A 20,899-nucleotide genomic window follows, 5' to 3' on the forward strand; every position below is an offset into this window, starting at 1 on the left:
AGTGACCCCACTCCCAAACACCGTGAGAGCCATTTCAGCGGTTGTGGGTCCACCGCAGCACGCCAGCCTGCATGGACCCCGGCCTGGACTCCGCCTTGCCGCCTCCTTCCCTTGATCTTCCTTCCGTAGGGAGGGAGGCCACGTGGTGTGACCCTCTGCGGATGGGGAAGTTTATGTGCTCTGTTCATGCGATAATGGGGGTTGTGACAAGTGAGTGTTGTGACGGTTAAGGGCTCCTGTCTGCCAGGCCTGGTCAAGGGGTGGTATTTAGTGATGGTGGCCCACTGGCCCTGACTTCATGGAGCGTCCTGTCCAGAGGGTATCTCTGGGGACAGAGGATTCCATGGGGATACAGGGGATGGAGGAGACGTCATGGTTCCAGCCTAGAGCTCCACAGTGGACATGTCCCACCCCTGCATTTGTCACCCTCCCAGGCAGCTCGGAAGGGTGTGTGGAGCCCACGGCTCCCCCAGTCTCAGCAGAATTCTGCAGCCTCCCCATCAATGAGGAAGGACCAGAGCTGCCGAATGGCGTCTATGCCCGCTTCCTTTCCTGTGCCCCCTGAACCTCATCGGTGTGGAAGCCCCTGGTTGCCATGGCTGCAGCAGGTGGCAGCCCTGCCCCAGGGGCTGTGTTTGTTACCAAGCATAATCTGCACATCTCGACTGATACGCAAGATGAACTACCTACAAAGTCAAGTTGCTGCCATGATTTTACATCAGTAACACACTGCATCCTGGCCGGTGAGTGAGGCTGAAAGGAAGGTCACCCTGCAAGGTCACCTCCAGGAATGGCAGCTTGGAATTAAACACCTGGGCAGGGCAGGGATGGTTTGGGGAGGGCAGGCCAAGAGCCCCAGCAGGGTGGGGGGAGGCCACACTGTCCAGGGTCAGGGTGAACCCCAGCAGACACAATGGATGCTCGGTGGGTGCCAGTTCAAACTGACTTAAAGCCCCAGAGAGACTCCATCCCCAGAAATACAGGTCCCTCTGAACAGTACCAGTCTGAACTATATGGGTCCACAAATATGCGGATTTTTTTTCAATAAATATACAGTCAGCCCTCTGTATCCCCAGGTTTTGCATCTATGGATTCAACCCACCACAAAACTGGACCAAACTGGCTCAGTGGTTGAGGGCTGACCTACGAACCAGGAGGCCACCAATCATTTCCCGGTCAGGGTATATCCCCAGGTTGTCGGGGGTGGAAAGATAGATAGAGAGATAGATGGATAGATGGATGGATGGAAAGATAGATAGATGATAGGTAGATAGATAGATAGATAGATAGATAGATGGGTAGATAGATGGATGGATGGATGGATGAATGGATGGATGGATAGATAGATATAGATAAATAGATAGATAGATAGATAGATAGATAGATAAGATAAGATAAGATAAGATAGATAGGATATACATATCTCTTGCTGGTTTTGTTTCTCTAGAGAGCCCTCGCTAGTACACCCAACTGCCCACTCTTGAGTGGCTTCGACCAGTTACTCTGCCACAAGGCCTCACTTATTTCCTTCATGGCGCTCATCACTACTTGCAATTTCAGTTTTGCTTACCTGCTTATGTTCCACCCATAACAATACGAGGCCCGCGCGAGCAGGGGCCTGTCTGTCTTATTCAATGCCTGGCGCTTAGCAAACACTCAGGAGACGGAAAGGAGCAATGGAGGAGTCACGTGAGGAGTGTATTATGAGAAACAATGGAGGCGTGATCCCAGAAACATCCCCGGAGCTTCTCGTGAGCCCCATCTGTCAGTCCCCACAAGGCCCAGTGCTGCCAACACGTGTCGCCTGGCATTACCCTGCTGGGCCCATGACACTGATGGTGCCGTACTAACTCAGAACCAAAGCGCTGCACTCCACACGCTGGAAATCACTGCCTGCCACGGCCTCGGCTCCAAAATCAAGTCACACACACGCTGAGGCCGCAGGGGGGCGTTTTTCAGAGGCCGAGTCCCAGTCCGTTCGTTTCATGCTTTTACCATTTTGTGGGTCCGATGCCTCCTGCTTTCTAGAGGCCTGGCCTCCAGGAAGGTTTTAGCGCCAATTCTGGAGCTGGCGAGTCTGGGACGGTGCCAGCAGGGGGCACGGCTGGGGAGCGACTCAGGGACAGGGTCTGGGGACGGGGAGGGAAACAACGCCAGAGGGAAGAGTGACTCTGAGCAGAGCCCATCACGATTGTTCAAAGCGACTGTCCTTCCTCTGTGGGCCGCTGCCTCGGGGTAAGGATGAAGGTTTGATTTCTGTCCACAAAAGTTTTCCCAACCAAAATGGAACCACCACCACCCTCCGGCCAGTTCTTGGCTTTCTCCTCGGTGCCATGTTAGCCAAACGTGGGAGAGGGACCTGAACCCCAACCCCCACTGTCTGAGCAGCCGCCTCCTGGGAGGAGGAGGTGCAGCACGGTGGCCCAGGCCAGGTCAGAGACGTGGATGTCACAAAATCATCGTTGTGGGCGAGCGCTGCAAGTCCCATGTCCCCTGGGCTGGTTTCCCACCGGCAGCTGTGAAGCCTGACTCCATCATCTCCCCACGCACACCCCACGCTGGGCGCAGCCCCTCCTCCAGGAAGCCTTCCTGAGCTCCCTGAGCTGTGGATTATACGCTCTGAGGTCGGAGGTCCCACCCGGTGCGCCCCAGGTCCAAGGCGTGGAGCAGGCGCCACTCTGGGCGGCTCAGGGCACTGACCGCGTGGGTCTCAGCATCTCCCTCTCTCCTCGGAGGGGAGCCACCAGCGTGGGTTCTGGGAAGCGAGGAACGGGAGGGGTGGCTCAGTCGTCTTCATCCTCGTCCTCCTCCTCGGCGTCCTTGCTGGGGGTGCACCTCTGGAAGCACTGCACCACGGTGGCCAGGACGAAGCTGGAGATGATGGCGGCGATGGACACGGCCACGCCCGAGAAGATGATGATGAACAGGTCTGTGAGCGAGAGGCTGAACTTGCACTCGCTGAAGCTGGCCTCCGACAGCTGGCGAAGGAACACCCTCCTGTTCTCGGGGGGCAGGGAGCACTGGATTTCATCGAGGCCTGGACAGGGCGGGCAGGACGAGAGACAGGTTTAGGCTGTAGCACGGGACTGCCTAAATGTTGGCAAGGCGAGTGCTTGCAAAGTGCAAAGCAGAAGCAGCCCCCCAAAAACTAAAGGGGGAGAAGTTGATTGGAATGGAATTGGAGCTTTTTTAAAAGCCTCAGTGTAACTACGATGGGAGACATGTCTTTAAAAAACATATTTTCTTTTATTGATTTCAGAGAGGAAGGGAGAGGGAGAGAGAGATAGACACATCAATGATGAGAGAGAGTCATTGATTGGCTGCCTCCTGCACACCCCCCTACTGGGGATGGAGCCCACAAGCCAGGCACGTACCCTAACCAGGAATCAAACCCTGACCTCCTGGTTCATAGGTCGATGCTCAACCACTGAGCAACACTGGCCTGGCCATGGTACTCTTTTAATTTTGAGTCACTCGGGATGGTGATGGGAAGGCAGCATAAACTTTTAGCGTTTAGGATCTCTGTAGACCCTAATCCAGACCTGGTAATACCCAGCCCCTGGGAGGGGAGATGGAGGGCGGGGCAGATGCCGTGGGATGGGGGCTGCTAGTATGTGTCACCAAGCATAATCTGTACATCCTGACTGATACACAATATGAACTACATACAAAGTATAGACTTCAGATACAAAAAAAAAAAATGCATGACATTAAAATGCATAAAGAACTCACATCTTCTGTTTCTTATGTGGAAGAAAAGAGAAAAACAAAACAGTAGTAACTCACCTGCATGTTGCACTTGCGAAGTACTAACACTGTTCTAAGTGCTACATACATATTAACTTCTAATTCGCACAACCACCTTCTGAGGTAGGCACTGTTATTATGCCAACTATGGATGAGAAAACTGAAGCTCGGAGAGTGTATAGAGCTTGCTTTCAGCAACACAGCTTCTCATAGATGTAAGAACACATATTTCATTAAGCACAACTGCCTGTGACCTCTGCTTACCTCTGGCTTCCTTTTGTTAGAAATAAGGCGAGCCCCCCAAGTCAGGGGTTCTGGTAGAACACAAAACATCCTCGGGAGCCAGGCAGCAAGGCAAACATCTTCACTTCTACGTAGAAGGGTGCGCACACATGGTCTGCAAGCGCACGCACACAGAGCAGGCGGGCTGCTCGGCTTTATAATCCCTGACGCATGTGACCTGTCCCTGGCTCTTGATTGGAGCTCAGGCACACAGTCTTTTGCGATTGGCTAATTGAAATGGAGGGCCTGGCCTTTGCTGTTTCAAGATGGTGGCCCCCAGGGGAGCTGCAAGCCATGCGGCCAACATGGTGGCTACCAAGTCACGCAGTCCAAAATGGCGGCTGTCAAAACTGTTCTTTGACAGAAAAGATGATTTGTTTATTCTCACACTTTCAACCCTCGGGAAAACCTTCCATTGCTCACTTTTTCAGCTCTTCCTGGATTCAAAAGCTGACCCTCAACCCATCTCCAGCTTTACCTGAAAGTTGAGATGATTTCTTCGAACCACGCTAATTAACTGGTTTGCAAAGAGTGGCCCCGCTAATTGCAGAGCAAACCTGCAACCACCTTTTGGGGTCTTTATTTGCATATATTTCCTTCTCCAAATCAGAAACAGAAGAGGAACGAAGAGTGGCTGAGCTTCCTCCTTTCTTCTGTCCTGGCCCATCTTTCATGTGTCAATAGCCAATCTATGATGCTCTCCTCCCCATGGGAACCATTGCCTAGCAACCAGACTCACAGTCCCTCCTCCCGGACTCAGTGCCTACCTTCTATACCCAAGGAATTAACTGGACCAGAGCTCTGCAGCTTCCATTTGACTACAGTTTATGACTGTTTCCTTTTTTTTTTGAAAAAGCCAAACTTTTGTTTACTTCTTTTGAGAATTTTAAATGCCTTTGAACAGAACAGGAGAGCTTTAAGACAGTGTTATATTGGGATTTCCTTGTGGACACTTTTCTTCAGTGCGGAAGTAGAAAAATCAATTGATCTGCCTCCTCTTTTCTTTTTGAGGCATATATTTTTTCATTGATTTTTGAGAAAGAGAAACATCAATGTGAGAGAAAACCATTGATTGGTTGCCTCTCATATGAGCCCCAAGCGGGGATCAAACCCACAACCTTTTGGTATACAGGACGATGCTCAAACCAACTGAGCCACCTATCCAGGGCTTGACCCACCTCCTCTTAACATTCACCCCACCCCCAGCCAAAGGTGTTATGAAAATAAACAATATGGACACCAATAAGCAGTATGAAGCACAGGCAGTTTCTAAAGCCAAGATACCATTTGCCAAGATAGCATTCAAGCCGTAAGAGGTGATCATTACCCAGAGAAACGCTGTGCAATTCCTTGTTCAATGAGCTGCATTCACTGGAAAGCAATCACAACAAAACACCACCAGCTACAGAGCCCGCCCCGACTCCTCACGCCAATTCTGCTTTCCACAATGTTCTTTGTGCCTTGAGATTAGTTTGGCATTTTTACAGAGTGACGCTTTGAGGAAATGTCGCCTCACATGTCTCTGTGGCTAGAAGAGACAGACCTGTTTAAAAACCGCCGCACATGAGCCCAGTCGGGGTGGGAGACCCCGGAACACGCTCAAAGGCGCTTTCACGATAAGATCCACCGGCTTGATGGGTTTCCACAGCTCACAAAGGGCCGGGAAATGAGAAGAGTCAGACAAAGAGTCAGCCGGGCCTGCAGAGGGGGCAGAGTGTCGCTGCCAGGGCCTTCCAAAGACGCATTCAAGGCCGACTGCAGACTCGGGAGTTGGGGTCACCTGACTTTGGGGTTCCTTCTTCTCTCCTGCAGGATCCTACTTTAAACCAGAATTTCTCAGTCTCAGCACTATTGACAATTGGGACTGGATAACCCTATAATGTGGGGGCGGGCCTATGCACTGAAGGATGCTTATCATTGTCCCTGCCTTCTGCCTGCTAGAGGCCGGTAGCATGTCCCCTCCCATTGTGACGATCAAAAGTGTCTCCAGCCCAGCCGTTGTGGCTCAGTGGTTGAGCATCAACCTATGAACCAGGAGGCCACAGTTCAATTCCTGGTCAGGGCATTTGCCTGGGTTGTGGGTTTGATCCCCAGTGTGGAGCATGCAGGAGGCAGCCAATCAATGATTCTCTCTCATCATTGATGTTTCTCTCTATCTCTCCCTCTCCCTTCCTCTCTGAAATCAATAAAAATATATTTTTTTGGGGGGGGGGGAACCTCTCCAGACTGTGCCACGTGTCCCCAGGAGGGGAGTGGGGAATGAGACAGAGCCCCCCCCTACCCGCCCCCCCCACCCCACTCTAGGCTGAAATGCTCAGCTAAGTGGGTAACCTTCTAAGGCAAGGCTACTCTTAGTTACTAAACAGACATTTAGTTATTGAACGGCTTTCTCTGAGTCATGCATTAAACAAAATGGGTGCGGCTTCATGCTAGATACATAAATAGAAGAAAGAAAAAAGGAAGGAGGGAAGGGAGGAAGGAAGGAAAGAAGGGAGACAAAGAAGGTAGAAAGAAGGTAGAGAAAGACAGGAGAGAGACTTAAGTCTAACGGGAGGGGCACCAGGACATGGGCACAAACAATATATTTTTTAAAATATATTTATTTTTTCTTAATCCTCACCCAAGGATATTTTTCCATTGATTTTTTAGGGCAAGTGGAAGAGAGAGGGAAAGACAGAGAGAAACATCGATGTGAGAGAAACACATTGATTGGTTACTTCTGCACATGCCCTGACCAAGGCCCGGGCTGGGGAGGAGCCTGCAACCAAGGTATGTGCCCTTGACCGGAATTGAACCCAGGCCCTTTGGTCCACAGGTCGATGCTCTATCCACTGAGCCAAACTGGCTAGCGCTATATTTTTATTGATCTCAGAGAGGAAGGGAGAGGGAGACAGAGATAGAAACATCAATGAGGAGAGAGAATCATTGATCAGCTGTCCCCTGCACGCCCCACACTGGAGTTTGAGCCCGTAACCCAGGCATGTGCCCTGACCGGGAATCAAACCACAACCTCCTGGTTCATAGGTCAATGCTCAACCACTGAGTCACGCCGGCCAGGCCACAAATGATATTTTAAGAGAGAAAATGAAAAGTTACACTTCGGTCCAGGGACAGCCCAGAGGAGGTGAGAAGTGAGAGCCAGGGCCTTGGGGGGAGGTGGGAAGGGGCAGAGGAAGGAAGCATGGGGCACATGGAAGGCAGGAGGTTGCTCTCTATTGTAGAGGTGTTCTCTCTTTTCCGCGTCCAGCACGGAAAAGGAACAGGTCCGGTTCCTGAGTGGAGGAGCTGGGGATTAAGAAATAAAAGAAAGAAAGAGACCAGATAGAAAGATAGAAACAAAGCTGGGAGCCAGGTGGGACGCCATCCTCTCTGATGGAGAGGCAGGGACCCCGGAACCCATTTATTTTATACCCCCAAATACCAGGAAGTATCACCAAAACTTAGGATCAAAGGAGCTTATTTGCATTCTTGAGTAGGCCCTAGTATTCCTGGTGCTTGCCTGGATTTACATATCAAAGCCCGCTCCCGGCACCTGGACAAAGGTAAGGTACAAAGTCAGTACTGATAACGCCCCCCACCTTCTTGGGGAGGGCGTAACCGAGACACGGCTCTGCCAGTCGCCTCGGGCTCAGCTGACAACAATTTAAAGAAATGCCCATGTGCCTTCCCAGGCAGCCCTCTACACTCTATGACCTTCCCTCCTGATTTGGAATGTTCTCCCTTCATCTCCTCAGCGTCTCAGTTAATACATATGTGGCATCCACGTGTGCCGGCCGCCAATCTTGGGGCTTTACATGCATTAGCCTATTTAATCTTAATGCCCATTCAATGAGGAGCCACTGTAATTGCCCCCATTTTACAGATGATCAAACTGAGCTGTCAAATGACCTGTCCAGGAAATGACAGAGCCGAGACTGACCCCGGCTGCCACACCGCCCCCTAGTCTCAGAGGTCAGCCCCACCAGGTGCCTCAGAACAAGTTCCCTCCAGACAGAGTGTCTTTCAGAAGGAGGCCCTAGAGCACTCCTGTATCCCTCCTGCCCAGGCCTTGACCTGGACAGACCAGGAAGCTCAGGCTGCCAGCACAGCCCCTGGACGCCCTTGTCAGGGGAAGGGCTCCTGGCTGCTCCGAAATGGGTCCCTGGATGGACAGCGCCGGGAACTGAGGTTTGGGTTAAGAGACTAATATTCGCAGCCAGGAGCCCCGTTCCGGCTGCCCAGTGCTTTCATTTGTCATCACCAGGTCTTTTACTTTAAGAATCTAAAAAAACACTTAAGTCAGGAGATGAGGCAATGTTGTCACAGGGAGACAACTGTCAGGCTTCAGTAATGAGACAGGACACATGCCGTGGGCCTGCTCACTCACCCGTGTCACCTGGCTGGCCCCTGCGCAAGCATCTGAGTTTGCAAGCCCCCCAGGGCAGCGAGCCTGTCGCCTGTCTGTCTGTCTCCGAGGCAGCTGGGCAGTGAAAGGCAGGGATAGGAGTTGAGGAAAAGACCATCCGCCTGTGACTAAGATCTCCTGGGAGCCCGAAACCCACCCATGTGCCCTGACCGGGAATCGAACCGGGACCTCCTGGTTCATAAGTCAACACTCAACCACTGAGCCGCACCAGCCAGGGTAGAGCTGCCTCATTCTATGCTGAGCCTGTCCCTGGTGTTTCTTCAGTTTGTGAGTTACCTGATATCCCTGAAACTAGCCCCTTTCTCGCTCACATTCGCCAGAGTTGGCTGACATGGTTTTTTTTGTTTTAATATATTTTTATTGATTTCAGAGGGGAAGAGAGGGGGAGAGAGAGATAGAAACATCAATGATGAGAGAGAATCGTTGATCGGCTGCCTCCTGCACGCCCCACACCGAGGACTGAGCCCACCATCCAGGTACATGCCCTTGACCGGAATCGAACCTGGGACCCGTAGTCCGTAGGCCGATGCTCTATCCACTGAGCCAAACCAGCTAGGGTGGTTGCCATTGTTTATACTCAAGAGGTTCAACCAACGGATTGGAGGAAGATGGTGTTCAAGGATGGGCTGACACCTGTCTTGTCCGTCCCTGTCCCACAGCCACAAATCATCCTGCTCTGCCAGCTGTCCTACCAAACCTCGGATGTGCCGAGTGGCTGCAGAGCCCAAGAGAGTGGGAAGGCCCAATGCCGCTGGCCTCCTCTCCCAGGAAGAAAACTCAGGGAGCAGGCGCCCTGAGGGGAGCGAGTCCCTGCCGACAGCCCACTGCTCCGTGCCCTCACGGGCACCGTTCCTTCTCCGCCAGGGCACACTCCGGAGAGCCGGGCCCCTTCCTTGTGCAGGGGGCTCAGTACCTGCCTGCTGCCACCCCTCCGGGCTCTGCCCCCTTCACTAATGACTTCTTCCCAGCAGCTGACACCTGAGCTGGGGAGGGTGAAGAGCTGCCATTCTCCTGAAATAGATGATGACACAGAGGAAGGCTGAGAGGAGATTAATCTTTCATCCCTTGTCAGCGCATGGGCCCCCGGCCAGGGGATCTCTCGGGGCCTTTCCCAGATCTGGCCTCCAGGAGCTGCCTCACCCCTCAGCACTTTCTGTCATTCAAAATACGTTTCTGGCTCGGCTGGTGCGGCTCAGTGGTTGAGCATTGTCCTATGAACCACGAGGTCACCGTTCAATTCCTGGTCAGGCACATGCCTGGGTTGTGAGCTCCATCCCCAGTGGGGGATGTGCAGGAGGCAGCTGATCAACGATTCTCTCTCATCATTGAAGTTTCTATCTCTCTCTCCCTCTTGCTTCCTCTCTGAAATCAGTAAAAACATATTTTAAGAAATACATATTTTTCGTTTTCCTAATTCCACTTACTTCAGGGGTGGGCAAAAGTAGGTTTACTAGTATAGTTGTGAGTATGCAAAACACAGAGTTTATTCCTGTACTATTACTTACTAATTATTGTATTATTTTCCATTGGAACAACCGTAAACCCACTTTTGCCCCACCCCGTACACAAAGCCTGCGTACACAGAACAGAAATAAAAAGGGGAACGAAAGGACCCACAAATACATATCTAATACCATTCTAGATTTTTCTGTGGGACCTGCACACAAATCCTCCACGTAGAACTATACTCCGCCACTCTGGTGGCTAACCATACCTGGAACATCTCTCCATTTAACCCACACAAAGATCACATATCAGCTGTAACGGCTACGGGTATTTTATGGTGCAGATGAGCCGTGACTTACCCAATCCCAGGATGTCTGCGGTTTTTTCTCACTAGAAGCAGAGCTGCGAGGAGCGTCCGTGTACACATCCTTAACCGTTTCCCATGACGCATCCTCGCAAGGTGAAGATGGTGAGAGAGGCCCTGAACCCATGCCAACCCTGGCTCTTTGTCACGCTCCACCTTTGCCAGTCCGCGCTGTGGAAGGGCACGTGGTTGAGTTGGTTCGCATTTCTCTGACGTGGTCTGCTGCGCCCATTGACCACTTGGGTTGTTCTGTGAACTGTCTGCCAAGACCGGAGAGCTCGCAAGTCTTCCCGAGGTGTGAGAGGGCCCCGGCGACCCAGGCTCCTTAGGGACAGAGTGGCTGCTCTTCACCCCACTCCCTGCTGGAGCTACACGTCCCGGGAAGGGGCTCCCCCGCCCTCACCCTGGAGGAAGGGCCAACACCCGGGACCACTGGGCGTGGGTCCCACGGCTCTCCGCCAGAGCTCCCCACTGCCATCACTCCTCTGCTGCTCATTGGAGCGAGGGCTCAGCCTGGGCTGGTTGAGGCACCTTGCCAGGCCCTCCCCTCGAGCCCCCAGACTCCAAACCGAAAGGACCAGAAACAGAGCAGCTTTTGTCCTTCCGCACACACAGGGAGCCTTTCAGCCAGGGCCTCCTGACTTCCCAGCATCTCAGATCGCAGGGCACCTTTGACATGTTCGTTCCCCTCCCTGCCACCATCGCCCTATATTTCACAGACGTGAGGCCCGGAGAGGTTAGGCAACTGGTCTCCGGTCACGCACGGGGCGTGCGGATGGAACCCGGGTCTGCTGACTCCCTGCGCAGTGCTCCTTCTGGGCACCGGGGTCTCAGCCGACGACGAGCACCTGGAGAAGTGGTGGGTAACACGGCCCGTTCTGCGAAGGAAGGCTGCACGCAGGGGCATCTGAGGTGTGCACGCTTGCTCCTGCTCCTGGGGGCTGGCATGCCTGGGAACGCCGGCTCTAATTTCTGATAGTGCCGATCTTTGTTCCCCTCCATCACTTTCATTAAATACCGACTGCTGCGTAGGGACAATTCCCCGCTGTCCTCCCTGTCTCGGCTGGCAGACACTTCTCCTGATTAAACAGTCAGCTGATGTCCAGCGGAGGAAGATGTACCAGCAGCACTGGGCCAAGGGCTCCTGCGTGGTCCTGGCCCCACCCAGCGTGTCTGTGGAGGGCAGCAGAGAGGAGTGAGTCCTGCACCAGGACTGTGACTTGTGTCTGCTACCCTACACTCCGGCCCATCTTCCACGGGGCCTGAGGACAGCCACACGGTCGCAAGCACAAGCATGGGAAACCAACTGACCTGCAGGCAGTTTTCCTAACGTGTCCCCCTCCGGGAGGAGGTCAGCAGAGATGGTCGCGGAGGGCCTAAAGTGTTCTTCTCCGGGTGGCATGTATGTGTTTTCCACGACCACCACCATCACCATCACTCCCGCATCTCCACCATCACTGCCATTACTACTCCCATCACCTCCCCTGTGTCTACCATCTCCACCATGATGCCCACCTCCCCCATGTCCACCATGATGTCCACCACCTCCTCCATGTCCACCATCTATCTCCATGCCCACTTCCACCATGTCTACCATCTCCACCATGACGCCAGCCTTTACCATTTCTACCACTACCACTGCCACCACCTCAATTATCAATAACAGATGCTTGCTATGAGTTGGGTCCTGGGCTGAGTGCCTGGGGTACCAACCTGTGTCTCATTATTATTGATTAGAGCAGGGGTGGGCAAACTTTTTGACTCGAGGGCCACAATGGGTTCTTAAACTGGACCGGAGGGCTGGAACAAAAGCATGGATGGAGTGTTTGTGTGAACTAATATAAATTCAAAGTAAAGGAGCGGAGGGGAGAGCAAGAGAACCAGATAGAACAGCCAGATCCGGCCTGCGGGCCGTAGTTTGCCCACGGCTGGACTAGAGGCTCGGTGCACAAATTTGTGCACAGGTGGGGTCCCTTGGGGTGGCCTACAGGGATCGGGCCCCAACTCGCGCCCCCAGTCTTGCAGCCCCACAGCCCCACCTGGCACCCCGCTGTGGCCTGGCACGGCCCCCTCACCTGCTCCACTATCCTGCCTGCGGGGCAATCGATTGGGGGTGGGCCCCCCTGCCCGGCTCCCTCAGTGCCTGGAAGCCAGACAGTGGCCCCGTCCCCCGCCACTGTCGCTGGTCACCGTCTGCGGGGTGATTGGCGGGGTGATCAGGTTCCCGCTTGCACTCGCCTTGGCCTGGTGCCGCCCGCTCACCTGCTCCACCATCCTACCCGGGTCCCGCTCTCATCAGGGCCCATTAGGCCAGCAGCACCTCCACTGCCTTCTGCTGCCAGTGCTGATGCCTGCCATGTTCTGCACTGCCCCCTGGTGGTCAGCGCACGAACTCCTGGTTGAACAATTTGCATATTAGGCTTTTATTATATAGGATGATCTGGTCAGAGAGAATCTTCTGACACAGCCAGTGTGAGGAAATCTAAGTGGCCCTGTGAGTCTGGGACCTCCCACAGATCATGGCAATCAATGCTCCATGCTGTCTCTGGGCGCTCAGAGACACCCACTATGGCTCCCTCCTGGACCTGCCCTTCTGAACACCCAGAGTCCCAAGTTGATCTCTAATGATGGGCTCTCTGGTCAGCTGGAAGAAGCAACAGGAACATCCTTGGATTGAAAAGGGGCATGTGTGTTAGTGGGTCCCCTCCAATGACACAGTGGATCATGATTTTACATTCTTCAAGGAAGTGCTATTTATGGAAACTCCCACTATTTATCAGGAACTATAATAAGTACTTTACCATTATCATCTCACTTAATCCTCTTTCTCAACAGCCCTTCAGAGCAGTCATTCTCAACCCTGGGTGATTTTTCCCCTCAGGGAGGATTTGGTGATGTCTGGAGATATTTTCAGTTGTCACTCCTGGGTGGGGTGCTACTGGCATTGAGTGGGTAGAAGACAGGGATGCTGCTAAACATTCTACAGGGCACAGGACAACCTCCAAGGCAAAGAATTAGCCAGTCCATAATGTCAATCGTGCCGGGCTGAGGTACCCTGCTTTAAGGTAATTTATTTTTCTACTCCCATCAAAACATTTTTTAATTGTAGTAAAATACCACAACATAAATAACATTTACCATCTGAGCTATTTTTAAGTGTACAGTTCAGTGGCATTCAATACTGTTGGGCAACCATCACCACCATCCATCTCCAGAACAACTTTCACCTTATAAAATTGAATCTCTGTCCTCATTAAACACTAACTCCCCATTTCTCCCCTCCCCCAGGCCCCGGCAGCCACCATTCTACTTCCTGTCTCTATGCATCTGACTGCTTTCAGGTGCCTCAGACAAGTGGACTCATACACTATTTGTCCCTTTGTGAACCGCTTGTTTTGCTTAGCACAATTACCCCAAGGCTCATCCACGCTGTAGCATGTGTCCGGATTTCCTTTCTGTCAGGCTGAATGATCCCTCACTGCATGGGTGAGCCCCATCTTGCTCATCCATTCATCCGTCAATGGACACTTGGGTTGCTTCCACCTTTGGCTCTTGAGCGTGGGTGTACAATGCGGGGTACTTTTTAGATGCAGAGACAGGGGCTCAGAGGAGCTGTGTGACTTGCCCCAAGTCATACAGCTCGTCTGAGAGGGTCTTGATTTATTTATTATTTTTTTAAACTTATTTATTTTTTTAATTGTTTGAAGTATTACAAATAGTAGTACATATGTCTCCTTTTTTTTTTCCCATTGACCTCCCCCCGGCCTCCCCTTCCCCCCAGTACATGCCTTTACCTGCCCCGCCCCCAGTGTCTTTTATCTATTGGTTATGCTTATATGCATGCGTACAAGTCCTTTGGTTGATCTCTTACAGCCCCCCCCCCCAACCTCCTCTGCCTTCCCGCTGTTGTTTGACAGTCTGTTCAATGCTTCTTTGGAGAGGGTCTTGATTTAAAGGCAGGCCTGTCCACAAAGCCTACCCTCTCTCCATGACCCCAGAGTGCCCTCAGTATTCCCAGGGCTCACTCAGAGGCTGGTCATCTTGGAACTCACCTGAGCTCTCCTTGGGGGACAATTTCATCCAAGCCATAGAACTGAACTTTATGTCTCCCCCACCTCTGCTCAGTGATGCCACCTTCCCTCTCTCCTCTGGACCCCGTTCACCCCTCCCTGTCACCCATGACGTTGGGATGGGCTGGGACAGGGAGGGAGGAGAAAGGGAGCGTGGGAGCCTGTGGGCCATGGGAAGAATCTGGGTTTAAGGACAATGGAAGCCATGGAAGACTTCCAAACACACCTTATGCTGCGTTAGCTGCTGGGGAGTCAAGGAGAAGTAAGACACGTTTTGTCCTTGAAACGGGCCAGACTCATGAACTGCCACTATTAAGCAGTGATTATGGAGGTAGCACAGGATCCAATGAGAGTGCACAGGGCAGGCTCCCAAGTCAGCCTCGGGGTGCCCAGAGCAGTGGACGCGGGGAGCTAAGTGAGAACCAGAAAGTTAGAAGTAAATGTGAGAATCGGGACGTGTAACAGTTGGGCGAGGACCTGAGGGCAGGAGCCTGGGACGGTCCCCAGGACCGGAAGTGTGCACTCCGCTGCGACCCCGGGGGGCGAAATTCCCAGAGCGTTTCCTCTACATGCATGAGGATGTTCCGTTCAGCATTGTCTGTGGACAAAAATAAGGCATCTACCCATACTTCTAACAGGAGACAGGCCAGTTCATAGATTGATAAAGTGACCCATGACGTGGCCGTTAAAAGTTACATTTTCAAAAGCTAAGAACCATAGGATTTCACTCAGATGTGGGATATAAAACTGCAACTCGTGAATACAAACAGCAGCGTGGTGGTTGCCAGAGGGAAGGGGGTGGAAGGAGAAGGGGTCCTAATATAAGGTGACAGGAGAAGACTTGACTTTGGGTGGTGGGCACAGGATGCAGTATACAGATCTTGTCACTTCGATGCGATTTGGAGACTTGGCTCATGTAACCGTGAATGTGCCAGATCCGGGTACTCACGACAACCCCCACGACGTGGGGCCCTCAACGCACTTCCAGCCTGAAGGTGACACAGCCTTCCAAGTACCTCATTCCAATTACACTGGAAACCACAAGATTCGGGGACAGCCGGAGTCGGACGGCCACTTGGCTAAAAGGGCCTCCCCCTTGGGAATCTGGGTCAGCTGGCACAGGGTCACCCAGCTAACAGTGGTCCTGGGCTCCCCAGAGCAAATCCCCAACTGCATGCCCCGGGCTGTCCTGGGTGGGCAGGAAGGTAGGTCCACTGTCCCCTGTTTCCCAGCAACAAGGTCACCCTGTGAGTGAAGCGACAGAGTGACATGATGAATGTGATGCTTTCAGAAAGGGCCCGTGTTCGGGATGGAACGGCAGGACTCTGGGAGCAGGCTGTCCAGGGAGCAAACGAGGTGAGGTCGCCTCGGCCCATGTACACAGTGGCCTCTTCCCCGGAGCTCCAGACCGTGGCGCCCCTGGAAGGCGACACCTGGCCCCGGACACAAGTAATTGTGAGGAAGGTGACACCCGGAGATTCAACTCTAATTAAGAGGCAGATTAAAAATGCAGTAGCCTGTGGCACTCGGGCCGTGTACAGACCCGTCGAAGGCGGAGTGAGACCGGGGTCAGCCCCGCCAGGGGTTGGATAAACACACAAAACGTTCACTCCGCTGGGGAGCGAACCAGCGATGCAAATGAAAGCAATGAGGGGACAGATTACGCTGCCAGTCAAACGTTTAAAAAGAACAAAGCAAAGGAAGGTGGGGTGGCACGGGTACTCTCTGCTGGCCATCGGTGTCCCCTGTCGGGGGCGCAATTGGGCAAAAATGTCTCCAGAGATTTAAAATACACATAGACTTTCACTCCGTGTTCCCACCTCAAAAAATCCACCCCAAAGAAATTCCCAGAGCGTTTCCTCTACATGCATGAGGATGTTCCATTCAGCATTGTCTGTAGACAAAAATAAGGCATCTACCCATACTTCTAACAGGAGACAGGCCAGTTCATAGATTGATAAAGTGACCCATGACATGGCCATTAAACATTAAATTTTCAAAAGCGAAGAACCATATGATTTCACTCAGATGTGGGATATAAAACTGAAACTCGTGAATACAAACAGCAGAGTGGTGGTTGCCAGAGGGAAGGGGGTGGAAGGAGAAGGGGATCCTAATATAAGGTGACAGAGGGGAGACTTGACTTTAGATCAGGGGTGGGCAAACTTTTTGACTCGAGGGCCACAATGAGTTCTTAAACTGGACCGGAGGGCCGGAACAAAAGTATGGATGGAGTGTTTGTGTGAACTAATATAAATTCAAAGTAAAGGAGCGGAGGGGAGAGCAAGAGAACCAGATAGAACAGCCGGATCCGGCCCGCGGGCCATAGTTTGCCCAAGGCTGCTTTAGATGGTGGGCACACAGTGCAATACACAGATGCTGCCACTCAGACACCCACCCTGAAACCTATATGTTCATGTTGACCAATGGCACCCCAATACATTTATTTTTTTTTAAAGCTAAATTTTCAAAGAACTGCAAACACAGGAAACTCTCACAACTCAATACGAGACACAAAATCAGTAATAAGATGTATAATCTAGTATCAACTTGTTTAAAAAATCTGTATGTGCTTAAGAATAAAATCAAATTAAATACAGAAAACCTTTGAGAGTGGTGGGCTCCTGGGTGCTTTCCATTTCTTTATGAGACTTTTCTACAGCCCCCGAGTCTGTGTGGAGCTGTTATTTCATCCTCCGGAAAATAAAACTGCTTCCGTTTTAAAGAAAAAGAAATGGGGTCACCTTGGAGTCACCAGGGGAGAAAGTCATCAGCTTCGGTCTCTTTGGCTGAACCACTGTTTATTTTGTCAGTATGACAAGAAGTCCTCACTCTTCCCACCAAACCAGGCTCTCAAAGTGTCTGACGTCAGAAAAGGAGAGTGGAATTACTAGGAGATGGGGGCAGGGACCCCCAGAGAGCTATGGGTCCAGCCTGGCAGGCAGGTTAGTGACATAAGTGGTGAGCACCCCACCTGCAGGACCCCCCTTTCTAGAGAGGACTCCATGCAGGGTCTGCCCACAGGGCCCGAGCCGAGCCCAGAATGGCCTTTCCAGGAAGCTGCCCCAGGTGAGCAGACCCAAGGCATCACGTGCACCTGTGTAACTGTGCCCCTGATCCCCACTCCTCTCCGCCTTCCCTCCCTACTGCTGCCCATGTCAAGGTCACTGGGCATGAGAATTAGTTCCCTTCACTTCCCTAGTATGTGGGCCGAAGGACAGGTGGCCCGTTCAAGATCACGGCCATCGATGGTAGCACAGAGGCTGAAACCTACAGCGTTTCAGGTGCCAGTTTTCAAGCAGGCTGTGGCTACAAAGGGAAGTGGAAGAGGGACCTTAGCTATTCAGTCTTCCCCCAGGGACCTGCGTGTGCCCTTCCTGAGATGGGTACTAGCATCATCCTCATTTTACAGATGAGGAAACTGGGGTACTGAAGGTCACCCAAAGAGTAAGAAGTAGAGGCAGGATTTGAACCCAGCAGCTCAGTGCGAGAGTCCAGGCTCTCAGCCACTCTGCCCTGAACAAGTGCAGGAGAAGGAGGGAAGGGGCTGCCATAGGTTATAGAAGCACCCATCCCGTGTTAAGCATGACTGGGCCCTGGATGGAGCTGATCTCATTTAAACACGGTGTGGGATTCGGTCACTGCGTTCTGAGGTTACAGGTAGGGAAACTGAAGCTCAGAGAGGTCAGAGACTTGCTAGGATCACACATCTGGGAGAAATGACGTTTCACATTCACACTGTTCCTTCCTTCCACCGACATGATCTGGTTTTGATCCCGAAAATCACCAGGTCAGACAACTACACAGCATTCCAGGTGCCAGTTTCAAGCGGGAGGAAGATGAGGCTCAAACAAAGTTAAGTGACCCACCCAGAGTCAGCCAGGTTTAAGTGAGGACTCAAGCCTGTGTCTTCAGACGCCGAACCAAGGTCCCTGTAGAAACCTCAGAGACGAATCGCAGTACTTCAGAGATGAGAACATGAGGCCGAAGGACAGGTGGCCCGTTCAAGGTCACAGCCATCGATGGTAGCACAGAAGCTGAAACCTACAGATCCTGACCCCGTAACACCTAGCCCTCACGTGGATGACAACGAGAGCCCGTTATATCAGCTCAGTTAACCGTGGGGGTAAAGATGCCGCGTCCATGGGGAAGCAGAGGCGGAAACCATCAGAACCGAGGCACGCCCCATTCCACAGTGAGGTCTTCCGGCCTCCGGGGCAGCTTGTGGTGGGGAGCGTCTGGGGAGCCCGGCCAGCGAATGAGGGCAAAGTTTAAAGCTGGGGAGTCTGTACCTTTTAGGGCTTTTTTTATGGGAGAGAGCCTGCCTGGGCTTAAAGTGGCAGCTCAGGGGCCTGCCCCTGTGAGGAGTGACTGGCCCTGCCTGGGGTGGGTGCTTAGTTAGGTGTGGAATGAATGCGTGAGCACAGGAATCCAGGGTGTAGGTGAGCAACACCCTGAATCCTCAGTACATGGAAAAAGGATCTATAGAAGCTAAATCCGTATCGATGTCACCTTTTATAACGTGTGCCACACAGCTCTGGCTCCTCTTCTACCCAGAGCCTTAGGGACACCCCGGAGGTGGAGGTGGAGCCAGGCTCTGGAGGCCCCTGCTGAGCCCCCTGTGGGAGGCTGGGATCCCTGAGGGCAAGGACACCCCGCCTGCCCCCTGTCTGGGGCTCATCCCTGTGGATGCTGAGGTCCCTTCCTTCTCAGCTCTGCCTTTGCTTCCTTCCCACTGGCCTTCACAGGGGCCCGTAACTGCCGGCCCCGGTGCTCTTGTCTGCAGGTGGGGGTGCATGTCCCTGTCCCCTCAGGAAAGGTGCACCTGCTCACATTTTTGTTGGGCGATTTCGCTTCTGGGCTGCAAAATCAGAACCTGGCTCTTCCGGGGCTGCCATTATCCCTCACCAGGAATATCCTCACCCGCTGTAGAGAGAAGGGCCAGCTGGGCGCTGAGAAACACACCTGCTCAGGCCCTGCAGGCTGCTGGGGAGGTCTTAGCGGCTGGCTCTCTCCACGTTCAGGGGAGTGAGAATGGGATCAGCTGTTTCCCATCAGGAGGGTGCGTTCCATTGAGAAGGGGTTGTTAAGTAACCCACACCCACCAGTACCAGGACCCAGAGGCCCATGAGGTGATTTCGGTCACGGGTGACAGAGAAATGACAGATCTCTAACTCTGGAAAGTGGGTTGTTGGAGAAGAAGGGGGGTGGGGGCGGAGTATAGCATCAGGGCCCAGAAACTCTGGAGAATCCAAAGTGTCCCTCCCCAGCCCCTTGCCCCAGCAAATTCCCAGAAAAAGTTCGGGCTAGGAACTTGCCAGGTTACAGCAGGGAGCAACTCTCATGCCGCGCCGTCACCCCTGAGCACCCAGACCTCTTCCCGGCTCCACCCCAGGCCCCTGGGCTGCTGTGGCCTCGCCCAGCCCCGTCCTCCTCCTCCCCCCGCTCCGCCCCAGCCCCAGCCCCGCCGCCTGGCTCACCTTTGGGCAGCTTGGACGCGTTCTCCTGGATCCAGGTGAAGAGGTGGGCGAAGTCGCAGTCGCAGAGCCAGGGGTTCCCGTCCAGGCGCAGGGAGCGCAGCGCGGGCAGCGCGGCCAGGGCGGCCACGCTGAGGCTGCGCAGGTCGTTGTCGTTGAGCTCCAGCACCTGCAGCGACTCCAGGGTCTCGAAGGCGGCCTCGTGCACGCCCTCCAGGCGGTTGTTGGCCAGGCTCAGCCGGACCAGCCTCCCGGCCGAGCGGAAGGCGCCGGCGCCCAGCTGGGTCAGGTTGTTGTAGCTGAGGTCGAGGAAGGCGAGCTTGGCCGAGCCGCGGAACGTGCCCTCCTCCAGCGAGCGCAGCGAGTTGTTCCTGAAGTCCAGGTAGACCAGGTCGCCGTGGAAGATGAAAAAGTCCTCGGGGATGCGCTGGATGCGGTTGCCGGCCACCAGCAGCTTGCGCACGTCCAGGGGGAAGGGGTCGGGCACGCTGGGCAGCCCTCGGCCGCGGCAGTCCACGGTGTGCGGGTCGGTGCAGGCGCAGCCCGCGGGGCAGGCGCGCCCGGGCGCAAGCAGCAGCAGGAGGCTGCAGAGCCCGAGCGCGGCGGCGGCGGCGCCCGCGGGGGCGCGGGGGGCGGTGCGGGGGCGCATGGCCCGACCCGCGCGAGCCGCGGCGACGCGGACCGGCTCTCCGGACGGCAGGGCGCTGGGAGCCGGAGGGCGGCCGGGGCGGGGAGGGCGTGCGCCTGGACGCGCAGGGGCGAGTAAGCGCAGCGTGGGAGGACTAGGGGAGCTCGGAGCGGAAGGGACGGAGCGGGGGGGGGGGGGTAGAGAGGGGCGGGGGGAGCCGGGGGGACGGGGCGAGGGACAATCGGGAAGGATTTCCCAGGACAGGAAATTAACCCGCTGTTAAATCCCGGGGGAGAGACGGGAGCGGCGAGGGTGGCCCAGTGGTGGTCGCCAAATCCGGTAGCCAAATGCGGCCCACCGGGCGGGCTTACTTCGGGGACCTGATAATCGGAGCTGTCGTGCGCGCTCAGCCAGGAGCCCTCGACAACTAAGCTCGGTTACCGAGCGCATCCCAGCCCAGGCGGTGTCCAGGGCCCCGAG

The 20,899-nt window shown here is 53.9% G+C and overlaps 1 protein-coding gene across 1 annotated transcript; it reads right to left on the reverse strand.

The window, feature by feature from the left end:
• Nucleotides 1-840: 840 nt before the first annotated feature.
• LRRC38 (leucine rich repeat containing 38) lies at nt 841-20,523 on the reverse strand. Its single transcript, XM_080655475.1, has 2 exons — nt 19,795-20,523; nt 841-3,037 (listed from the first exon to the last, which is right to left on the reverse strand). The coding sequence occupies exons 1-2, from the start codon at nt 20,438-20,440 to the stop codon at nt 2,784-2,786; spliced, it is 900 nt and encodes a 299-aa protein (XP_080511601.1). The 5' UTR covers nt 20,441-20,523; the 3' UTR covers nt 841-2,783.
• Between the last annotated feature and the right edge of the window lie 376 nt (nt 20,524-20,899).

Source organism: Plecotus auritus (assembly GCF_963455305.1).
Source record: "Plecotus auritus genome assembly, chromosome: 2".
NCBI lineage: Eukaryota > Metazoa > Chordata > Mammalia > Chiroptera > Vespertilionidae > Plecotus > Plecotus auritus.